Genomic DNA, 12,041 nt, shown 5'->3' with positions numbered 1-12,041 from the left:
TTCTTCCCAGTATTACCAAAGCCAGTGGGTGTAAACAGCATCTGAACATGCAATGCATGCAGACAACATTTGTGGACGGCTGAATTTACATGCAACAGGCCACTAAAGTCAAACCTACGGGCTTTGCCATTGCTTCTTACTTTTAGAGATTATAATGGGAAAATGTCAATGTATACAGTGGAGCAGCCCAGATTCAGCAGGGAAACAACCCAAAACCACCAGTGTACATGTTCCAAAGTTTTTAATACAGAACTGCCCATCAGACATGGGCTAGATCGAGTAGATGGTTAGTCCGCCCTGCACAAGGAAGAAAGTCTATGGCCAAAGGGTTTGAAGTCAATTGAGAGTCGAAGAATTGTAGACAAATGTATGACAACAGTGGAAACAGACGTAGCTGCCTGAATGTCTTAGTTTGTGCAGTCTTAAAGCACTTGACAGGACATCATGTTTTGAATATTAAAGGTTTCTTGTTAATTCTGCTGCTATGACATTTCTCATGTATGCTGTACTTAGAAGAAAAAAAAAGATGCTCACTAAACAATCCACATCAAATATGTGCTGTCCCAGAGAAGCAGGAATCTGACAGGCCCAGGAGCATTAGAGGAACCCAGATAGAACTTTCTGAAGGAGTAGGATAACTCAGCTTAGGCACATGAGGGTGCATGTGTTCACTGTGGTGGTAATGGGCCATGGTCCTGACATCACTCTGCCCTGTCTCTTACCAGATTCTTGGATGCACTGGAAATCTGGCCCTGTGTGCTCAGTCAGATCATCTGTAACTTTGGACACTGGCTGTGAATTAGCGGGCTAGGTCTGCAACTGTTTTTTTACCCTAACAAAAGGAGACACACAAACTGAGGACACCACTCTCTAGTCACCTGTTTTCCTGCCCAGGCGATGCGTGGGACAATTGATGACTGTTTCACTAACGTCTATTGCACATTAGCTGAGATTCCTGCAACCACTCAGTACCCAGGTAGATTAGTTTCAACACCACATCCATCTAAAACCTCTCATTATCTACATGTCTGAAACACAATGCTTGCTTGGTAATCTGCTACATCACTATCTGTCATAACTGGCATCCTACACACTCTTTAACTATGTCTGTTTTTGAGTGCAGTTATACATATCCAGTGTTTTTAATTTCCTTTATTGAAAATAAGCAGTAAAATTTAGCAACATTACCAAAATGCTGCATAGATGAATATTTATATGGCAATTTTATATTCTTCCTTAGAGGTGAGGTTATTATTAGTGTATGAAAATGTCATAAATGGTAACTGTTTCCCAAGAGGTGAACAGGCGGCATCAGAGATCACCTCAAATCTCACCAAATAACCTGAACAATACCACACCAAGTTCACGTTTTATACTCTCAGAATAAAGTCATCCCTTTAGACTTTGAGCGGCCACAGAATTTTCATTCCACCTTTTAGTGCTATGTGAGAGTTGAGCACATTACTGCACCGGGAAGCCCAAAGGCTCTAAAGCCGATCTACTGTTCCTGAATGGCTAAATCACCACCAAGCTTCTCAAGCGCAGCTTTCCACAATGCTCGAACTTTAGATAGACATGATCGGACATAGTCTTTGATCTGTTTCACATTTCAAATGCACCCCATTAGGACAATAAGACCTGTGACCTACCTCCAATGCTTTAAGCAATCCGACAAAGTAAAGTGCCTATCTTGTGGCTCAACTGCTTCAAAACGCAGGAAAACAATCCATGGCCGTGACACAAATATATTGAAAACCAAAATTCACACTCCACATAAAATCAAAATCTGGTCTTGGAGGTCTCCCAAGCATAATACCTGTCACAACCCTACAAATCAATGCGTAGCCACTAATACTTGCCAAATAACCACTGAATGACCTCCTGAAACAGCAGATCTAGAGCAATTCACCGTTGTGTAAGAAAGACTATTTTGAAGAAGCCCTGCTAAGAAATGTGACACCAGAACTAGAGGCGCATTTCCAGGTATCAACTACTGCAGAAGCTCCAAATACCCTTGCGTCTCTTCCTCGTTCCTGGAAGCCCAGATGCACCCTATGGGAGTCTGTCACCGCAGTGGCACTGCCACCATCCTAGAAGTCCCTCTTTGTGACCCTATCCTTCCTTTTCTTAGCACATTCTACTCTACATATTGCTTCTCAAACCTATTTCCCTCTCTCTTCCACCAAAGGACCGTCTAGAGGTGGAAGGAATTACACACTACCTACTTTTGAAACAGAATGTCATAGTAACCCATCTTCCATCTCTATTGAGATAAGCTGAGTGCCCTTTAAAGCATTTCTGTCACCTACGAATATATTCAATGGGGAGCTGCAAGATGCCTCAGCAAGAAAAAACAACTTTGCATTCCAAACATTGCTTATGCACATCTAACTAAAGCCACCTGCAGCCTGAAACTAGGCCAATGCTTAGAATTCACATATGCTGCCAGGGTTAGTTATTGGTTCTTACATAAAGAAACTAACACCCGATCAAAAAAAAATCCGAGTGTGTGAAATAAAAGGCTGCAGTTTTTTTTAATAAGATTTTGATATGATGTGTTTATTTGCCTGCCACCCTCGGCCTTGGTGGTCCTTCTAGTCCCACCTTAGTTCAGCTCTTCCAATGTAAATAATGATATAAATGATATATTAGCAGGTCACAAAAAGAAACAGTCGTGAATACCCTGAAAGGTATTTTAATTGCAGACAGATTCAAAAACGCAATACTGACCTTATTAAAAAACTCCAGAAGCTCGGCATGAGTAAACTCCACAGCGACCTTTTCTATGTTCTGTTGAGAAAAGAAAGGACAAATTATTTAACATGCACAATATTTATATATAATATTTTATACTGATCACATACATATTTTACATTGCATGATAACTGAAAAATGTTTTCATAAAAAGCACGGCCTTGTATCTTATTATCCAATTGAGGCAAATGCTAGTAAAAGGATGGTGAACGCATAGGGATGCAAGACTCATACATTACTTCCACCAAGTAGCAGGCTGAACCTTCGTGTTCCCTTTAATAATAATAATCATTGAGGTAGGGAAGTCTATGGAAATATAAGGGGTCTTGTAAGTCGGACCTTATAGGAATTACACACATTAAAGACATTTGGGGGGAGGGAACCATACACACTTTGGATTCCCTTAAACAGCAGTATCAATTGAACGAATGTGAGTATTTCCGCTACCTCCAGGTCCGACATGCGTTGCTCACACACATTACCAGGGACACGACACTCCCGGACGCTTCTCCCCTTGAGGACAGAGTGTTGGATGGATATCTTCCCGAAAAAAAAATATCTCTGATACATAAGAAACTCATAAATCATATGGAGGATCCGTTAGTTACCTTTATGTTAGATGGGGATTCAAATATGTTTCTTTGGAGGGTTAATGATCCCAACTACTTCAAAAGGGTCAGGTTTAAGACCGTTAGGGACTTAGTTAAAATATGGAGGAATATTCTGGATTTCTGCCACACCTCTTTTTTCCATCCTAAACCACTATTATGGGGTAATCCTGGACTCCCTAAAATCTTTAATATGGGCACAACAAATATTTGGTCAGCACGCGGTATAAGGACACTTGGGGATCTTTACTGAGTATCGGGATTTTTGAGTTTTGAAACATTAAAAATTCTCTATAAAGTAACTGATTGTATGAGAAACAAATATATACAGATACACAACTTCCTTATCCGAAAGATGAAACTCTTTAATATCTCGGAATCGGATATTTGGGACTGTATATATGTACATAAAAATAAGGGGTTAATTAGTGCTAGTTATAAATGCTTCAATACTTATAAAAATACCGTATGTAACAAAATAGCGGAAAAATGGAGCAAAATGCTTGATAGTAATATTACAACGACGATGATTAACAAGTCGTTGTGTAACATTAATAATGCCGTCTCTTCATCTAGTCTAAGACTCCAGCAATTCACAACAACCTGTATGCTATATCATACTCCAGAAAGAATTTCCAAATGGGCTGGGAACTTATTAAACAATAATGAGTGAACCAAATGCGCTTTAGTAGCTGCAGACTTGGTACACATTCTGTACTCTTGCCCAAAGCCATCAGAATTCTGGAGAGCCTTGGGTAAGATAATTAATCAAAAATGGAACTGTCTTTTTCCTCTTACAGTTTTTTCTGTTCTACTAGATATCAATACCATTAACACCCCACATAAGGCTATTATTACTATTATGTTGTCCTGCGCCAAACTTACAATTGCATGTGCCTGGATTTCCTCAAATCCCCCGACAGTCATGGAGCGATGGGCTCTGTTTAACGAAATTCATGGTATGGAATTATCTCTAGCCAGACTTAGAGGTATGAAGTCAATCAAGAGGTTTGAAAAGATCTGGGGATCCTTCAATAATTGATTGCTCTCTGTTTGTTTGAACCTGCCCCCTCGTTCCTTTCTGCTTTTTCTTTTTTTCTTAATATACTCTTCTCTTTTCTTACTGGAATACTTCTCAAACTGCGATAATTCACGTCACATAAATTTACTATGTATTCTGTTCTGAAGTCTAATGATAATGCTTTTTAAGTAATGTTCATTCTGGTTTTGCTGTTTGACTTTTTTGTATATCATGGTCTTTTTGTAAATTCTTCTCTGAGTTGCAATAAAAAAAAAAGGATCCGTTAGTTACTATAAGACGACACTGGAATGAGGATGGTTTGGATGAGCATAGATGGCGGCCGCAGGGAAAGCTGTGCGAGCAGTTAGTTCCCCGCTCCTGGTTGGGAAGGAGAAGAATGTGAAGTGGCATGTTCGCGCAGTTCCCCGCAACCAGTGTCATTGAGATACCTGTCGGAAGTTTTACGAGACTTGGAGGAGGGAGAAAAAAATCTATTTTTTTCTGGCATCCCAAATCAGCGTTGAAGCCCGACTTACTGGTTTGCTGAGAGGAGTTTCCCGGTGAACGTTGTTATATTGCTGCCCCCTTGCAGAGCGTCGGATGGTTTGCATGTTTCTGATTCTCCGATCGCTTAGAGCGCCGGCCTGGCGGTTCCCGGTTTTCTTCGTGGGACTACACCTGCGAGTGGTTCGTGGGAGTGGAGGAGTGCAGAGTAGAATGCCTCCGAAACCGACCACCAGAAGCGGGAAAATAAAAGCTCAGCCCGCTCCGATTGAAGGTATGGAAAATAGTAATGACGGTGAAGCAGGAGAGACGGGTGAGATGGGAGAAGGCGGGAAGACAGTGGTACAGACTCCCTCACTCATAAATCAAAAGAAAGGGGGTGAGCGCTCTGCAAAGTCGAGTACAGCTGCTCGTTCTGTTAAACAAGGGGTACAAACTTTGCCAGCATTATTTGAAAAGCAACTATCTAAGAATGCACAATCACAGTCACTGAGTATTGAGACCACAGAGCACTCTTAGCATCGCAAATAAAGAAACATGCCCGATTTCCTCCCCTGTTCTGGGGGCACATCTTCCTCAAGACGTTGTATCAGTGGACTCATTAAGTGTTGCAACACATTTATTAGCTACTGATTTAGGAAAAGATAGAGAAGCAGCAGTTAGTGATGAAATAATCCCAGGGAGGGGCATTATGGGAGCTGGAGTCCCTGGAAATTCTTCGCTGGAAGGAATTACTGGTGGCTTGAATAATCTTTTTTCTGAGATAGACTCACTGGTGCTAAATGAGGGTGCTTCCTCACAGGCTCTCAGGATATTGCTGACAATTTCTACTCAATGTCAGATCACTCGTCGGATGAAAGTATAAGCAAAGATTGGTCTGATTACCAAGAGGATGGCAGCAGTGTGGATGATGAGTTAAGAGTAAACAAGACTTATCCAAGAACAATTATAACTACAGTCAAGAAATTTAGAGCCAGAAAGACCCGGAACTCTAATTCTAAGAATAAATCTTTGGACATGGGCGTAGCCTCCCCAGAACTTAATACACCGGGTGCTCCTTCGGAGGAAGTTCTTGGGTCAGACGAAGTTCTGAGGCCAGATGAGCAGAGCCCGGAGCAGGAAGTAACACTGTCTATGATTTATCAGACTATGATGGAACACAGAGAGGAAATAAAACTGGAAAATACTCGTACACATGCGACGTGTCGTAAGGTTCAGAATGCTGTACGCCGAGTTATCAAAGATCAGTTATAATGATCAGATACCTCGCTCAGAATGACTGAAGCAGAAACAAGAATATCGACATTGGAAGATGATTTGGCCGCTCAGAAGCTAGAAATTAATTCTATAAAAGCCCAACGAGATGATATTAGTTTTAAGCTCTCAGAGTTGGAGAATCAAGCACGTAGGAACAATCTACGAATTTTAGGGTTCCCAGAGAGAAAAGAAGAGTCTGATGTCTGTAAATTTGTTTGCGAACTTTTTTCAGAGGCATTTCCAGAACTGACTCTTTGGGACTGGGCAGTTGAGATACAGAGGGCGCACCGGTTCCCGTTTACCTTTAAAAGAGGAGTGAAAAGAGAGGATGACCGCCCAAGAGCTAGCCTTGTTCGGTTTAGCAATTTCTTAGCAAGAGAAGCGTTTTTTTTGTTTGACCTGATTTTTGTCAGGCAACTGTATCTAAACGTTGGCATTTACATCAGCTTATTCCAGGGTTTCAAGAAAAGGGAGCGGTGGTTTATCTTCAGAACCCGGCTAAGTTGAAGATCACTGTCAAAGGACAAACTAGGTTTATTTTTTCTGAGATTGAGGCTAAAGAATATTTGTTGTCTTTATGATGTCTTTATGATGCGATTAGCCGGCAATTTATGTGTGTTTTGTGCGCGAACACGCAGCTTAAAGGGATTCTAAGTTAAGTGTAATGAAAATGATATTCTGTTTCCCAACCAAGCAAAGGGGGTGGGGGCACTCCATGTTCTCAGGAACTGATAGTCCTTGTGCCTCATATGGTGGGTTGGGTGGGCTGGGAAGAGAAGGGGGAGGGGGAATGGTGGTGGGGAGGTGAAAAGTCAGCAGCAGCCATGTCTTGCAGGAGATTTGTATTCGTTTTTTTGAAGTTATATTGTACGATGAATTGCTATATAAACATCGAAAAGAGGCATGTTACATATTCAGAACAAAACATACATTTTAAAATGAAGGAATTTACCTTTTTTTCCCTTTTTCTGAAAAATGGATAGGAAACTAAGGATATGCACGCTTAATATTAGTGAGCTCAATGACTAAGAAAAGACGTACTGGCTAAAATAATTCAACTATCACAAATTGATATATTATGCTTACAAGAAACGCATATTGCTTGGGAAAAGAGGGGCTGTCTGAAAAACTTAGGGTTAGAGTTAGTTGTATGCTCAAAACAAACAGGCATCAAGAGAGGGGTAGCTATTCTCATGAAACAGGGCTTAGGGGCTTGTTTAAAGACTTTGGAAGATAAATGGGGGAGGTGGGTAATTGGAGAATTTAAAATTAATGAGAATAGATTCACGATGTGTACTATATATGGTCCGAATTTGGACCGTTCTGAGCTCATTAATTTTATAAATACCTAACTAGCTCAATGGCCCCAACCAGTGATTTTGTGTGTGGATCTGAATATTCATTTGGAGGCGAATTTTGATATTAAAAAGAATATGGGGTATGCTGGAAGTAAACATCGGACTTTTAGGGCCCTACGTGAGCTAATTTTAGAACATGGGCTAAATGATGTGTGGAATTTGCTTCGTGCAGAAGAATAAGGATATACTTTCTTTTCAGCCCCGTACAAAAAATTCATTCGATTGGATTATTTTTTCATTTTGCAGCAATTTTTAGGAAAGGTCAACATAGAGATTTTGCCTAAACTCATATCAGACCATAACCCCTTAATACTCGAATTAATTTATGTTCACATATAAGAGATGGGAGTTGCACCTGGTCTTTTGAAAGAAATGTATTATTGTATGAAGATTACTGCCAACATATGGTTAAAGTCATACAGGAGTTTTTAAAATCAATAAAAATACTGTACCAAACAAGATAGTTTGGGACGCCTGTAAGGCGACAGTTAGGGGAGAAACCCTTAGTTATTCGAACTTGCGACGTAAAATAAGATGGACTAAATTCAAGAATGAAACGGACATGGTTATGTTGGCAGAACCCAAGTTAGCTGATATGATTAGACTAGGCCAGGATATACTAGCTATGCAGCGAGATTTAACAATTAAAAGGGCTACAGTGAATTCTAATAGTGCTGATCAAATCATGCTTAAACATAGCCAACATAAGGCAGAATCCTACGAATTTAGTGAACAAACTGGCAGAATTTTGGCAAAAAGATTACGGCAGAAAGCAGTCTTTAATGATATTTCATAGATTTTGGATCCGAATGGTGTTATGCAAGAGACGAAAGCTGGGGCACTAGAAGCCTTTCAAAATTTTTATCAATTATTATATAGTGAACCAATAGGCGAGATGTTAGGGGAGAACGGGGATGCAGAATATTTGAAAGATCTAGAGACTGTAGAACTTACAGAAACGCAAAAAGCACTGTTATCAGTTCCCATAACCTGGGAAGAAATTGAAGTAGCCTTACTAGGTCTAGCTCCAGGTAAAGCTATGGGATCAGATAGTATACCTCTCGAATTTTATCGTACTTTTAGAAAAATACTAAAAACAGAATTATTAGAATTATGTCAACAAGCCTTCTCGGGCAATCCCCCAGAATTTTGGTCTAAGGCAATTATCGTAGTCTTTAAGAAAAAAGGTAAGGATGATACTGACATAGGTTCATACAGACCAATTTCGCTTATCACCGCGGACAGCAAGGTCTATTCAAAGAAATTGGCTAATAGACTGAATGATTTCATGCCTAGCCTAGTTTAAAAAAAGACACAACAGACCATGTTAAAAGGATTGTTTCTCTTCTGGACTGGTCACAAGCTATAAGATCTCCTGTTGCGGTAGCCATGTTAGATACGGAAAAAGCATTTGTCCTGGAAGTTTTTATGGTCTACCTTAAATTGGAAGGGATTCCCTGGGGAATTTATTAACGCAATACAGGCATTGTATAGCTATCCGAAGGCCGCAATTCGTATTTCTAGAGATCTTACGGGTAAAGTAGCAATAACACGGGGGACGAGACAAGGATGTCCTTGTTATTTGCCTTGTATATTGAGTCTTTTTTAAACAGATTGGGAAGGGAAGCAGGAATCATTCCGGTCCAGATACATCAGATAGCATACAAGGTGCTTGCAGACGCAGACAACGTTGCTATTGTAACATCATATATTAAGACCGCGTTACCAAAGATAGTGGAAGCAGCTGAAAAATTTGGGGGATATTCGGGTTATAAATTAAACATTTCTAAAACGCAGCTAATTAATTCAGAAGCAGGTCGTCCAAAAGATATGGGTTTTTCTTCTGAAGCCTCATATTTGGGTATTAAAATTTCAGCAAAAATAGATGATATAGTGCGGTTGAATCTGGATCCCATACTAGGCGTAGCAATGTTCTAAAAATTTTAATTTTTCTGAAATTTCTGTATTTTTTCCGCACGATTCCTCTCCTCTTCCCTACGTCTTTTTTTGTTAAAATTGACAGATTGTGCTCTTGGTTTCTCTGGGGCTATTGTAGGTCCAGGAGAGCAATGAAGTGGTGTATATTACCTAGAGTCAGGGGAGGATGGGGGATCCCATATTTTCGATTGTATTATTGGGCTGTACTTTTGAAACATATGAGTGTTTTGATTTTTCGTGATGCTTGCTGACATAAATAATAATTAAAAAAAAATGTTTTTTTAAAAGAAATGAGGATGGTTTGGAGTTAGATGACGAGGACTGGCAGGAGGCGGTTTCCTTCCCGCGAGTGGTGGCTATCCAGATGAGGCTGAGACTAGTGCAACTTAAGATAGTACACAGGTCATATGTAACAGAGCCCTGTCTGGTCTGCATGGGTCGCTCGGAGAGTGCAAGAGGGGATGTGGGGAACTGGGGACGTACACACATATACTGTGGCACTGCCAGGGAGTGCAAGCGTTTTGGGGAGAGGTTCATTGTATGCTGCAGCCGGTCCTGGGGATTGAACTACAGCAAGAGGCCCACAGATGCATCCTGAATGTCTGGGAATCCACGGACCTAAACGCACACAAAACGCAATGGGCAACGTTGGCATTCATGGTAGCAAAGAGTAATATCGCCCAACTGTGGGGAGCTAGCCAGCCGCCCCGGATGGAGAAATGGAGGGAGGATTTAGACTGGTGTATGTTTAGGGAGCGATCTGTCTATTCTGCCAGGGGATGCCCAGGGATATGGGGTAGGGTCTGGGAGGCTTGGAATCATTACAGGTGCGATATTTGTGCCCAACCGGTCTGTCAGGAAGAAGAGGAGGTGCACGAATCCCCTTGATCCACCAACTGCTATTGCTGTGTAATATTTTGAATGTATGGAATGTCATCGAGAAATATGGACGATCTATGATTATGTCACCTGAGGTGTTTCTGTGTTGTCTTATTGCTTAATAAAAAGAAATTAAAAATAATAATAATAATCATTTACTCATCAATGCAATTCACAACAACAGCTCCATTAACTGTGCCTTTCCACTGGTGCCGGCCAGCCTCCAACACCTATCACAGGGTCCTGAGATCCCCATATCAAGGATCAGCGACACTGGAGCATTGTACGAAACAGAAGACAAACCTATTGTAGTTTCCTCCATTCCTTTCATCAAGTTAGATACCAGCACAAGACCAATCCTAAAATATGTCAGATGGACATATGATAGAACTATGTGGCGACACCCTTCCTCATGTTTGGCGCTCCATACATCATGCATCAAATAGCCCCAGATCCTCAAACTATTTTGTAGTATCCTCCTGTGTGTCCCATTCTCCGCATGTCTGAGCTGGTGTCTGGAATGCTGAAAGTGAATGAAGTAAAAGAATTATGAGCTTGTGATGTGGAGTGGAAGATGGGGACGGCTGGAAGTAGAATGGAACCCTGACAGGACCTACCTGCTGTTGACGTAACCTAAAGACCTAACACGAAATAAATAAATGACCTCCTACCTGTTTGGCTCCGGACTCTTTCATGAACACTGTGCTTCCAACTACAACACAATCTCTTAACCTCATTCGTAGAGGCTGTGCTCTCTCTAGATCTGAGCAATGTTGAATTTATAACCATATTAAGGTCCCCCGTTAGGACTGTTTTGACCTCCTAATGATAACTTTAAGACCCTCAGTCCCATTGCAGAAATTAATTCCTTATATCAGTTTACCTTTTTGATTAAAGGTTCACATGTCCAGCTGGCAGTTCCACGGTTCCGGAGTAGAAGTGCTGCCAGATCCCACACAAAGCATACACCTCTCCTTATGTTTTTGCAGTTGCTCATATGCTGACCCCCACAAGCGACCGACAACTTCCAAGATTGTCAACGTTTAACAAGGCTTCAGCTTCCATCTCCAAGATCAGCTGTTATCTTGTCTCTCTCTCTCCAGTTCTAGCTCTCAGCTTGTTCTGCTATAACCTGCAAGAGAAACCCTCAGAGCTCCACAGGGACCACCACTGGTTTCCACAGCACTACAGCCAGTCTTCTAGTCTCTCCAATCAAGCATGGCAGCACAAGTAATCCAGTAGGCTGGCAGCCACTGGAGTTCAAAATCAAGTACCCACACCGCCTGGATAAAAAATTCCATACAACATTGTGCCTGTTATTTTACTGTTCTTGTCCTATTCTTATGAACATGTTGTATTATAGGTTCGGGTTCTGTTTAAGTCTATATACTAATAAAATATAATTGACAAAAACAGACCAAAATGTTTACCATCAGCCTTTTAAGACATTTGGGGACATGGAGCACAAGGAGCTGTTTTTAGGCATGAGATAAGCGGTACCAAACCCATAATACCTGCGTCCCTGTTGCCGCTACAGATTGAAGAACTGGAATATTTCATTATCTTCTCATCAGAACTTCCTTATATAACTAAGGCTCTTGTAAATAATTTGTAAATGTGCGCGGAGCACTCAATAACTTGCTCCACTTAATACTTAAAATGTAGCAGGTTTGTCAGATCAGTACATCATTTTGGTAGGCTTTTCTTAGCCCCAGTGTTTTA

General features: G+C 41.0%; 1 protein-coding gene across 1 annotated transcript in view; it reads right to left on the bottom strand.

Moving 5' to 3' along the window:
• COMMD10 (COMM domain containing 10) overlaps positions 1-12,041 on the bottom strand; it is an 898,809-nt gene that overhangs the window by 20,141 nt on the left and 866,627 nt on the right. The window contains exon 6 of the mRNA XM_086963023.1: positions 2,731-2,790. Within this exon, the coding sequence (XP_086819149.1) occupies positions 2,731-2,790 (60 nt within the window). The remainder of the gene's footprint in view (positions 1-2,730; positions 2,791-12,041) is intronic.

This window comes from Lissotriton vulgaris, chromosome 3_1 (genome assembly GCF_964263255.1).
Source record: "Lissotriton vulgaris chromosome 3_1, aLisVul1.2, whole genome shotgun sequence".
NCBI lineage: Eukaryota > Metazoa > Chordata > Amphibia > Caudata > Salamandridae > Lissotriton > Lissotriton vulgaris.
Note: the sequence above shows the minus strand (reverse complement) of the source record. Positions and strands in the feature narration are given on the sequence as shown.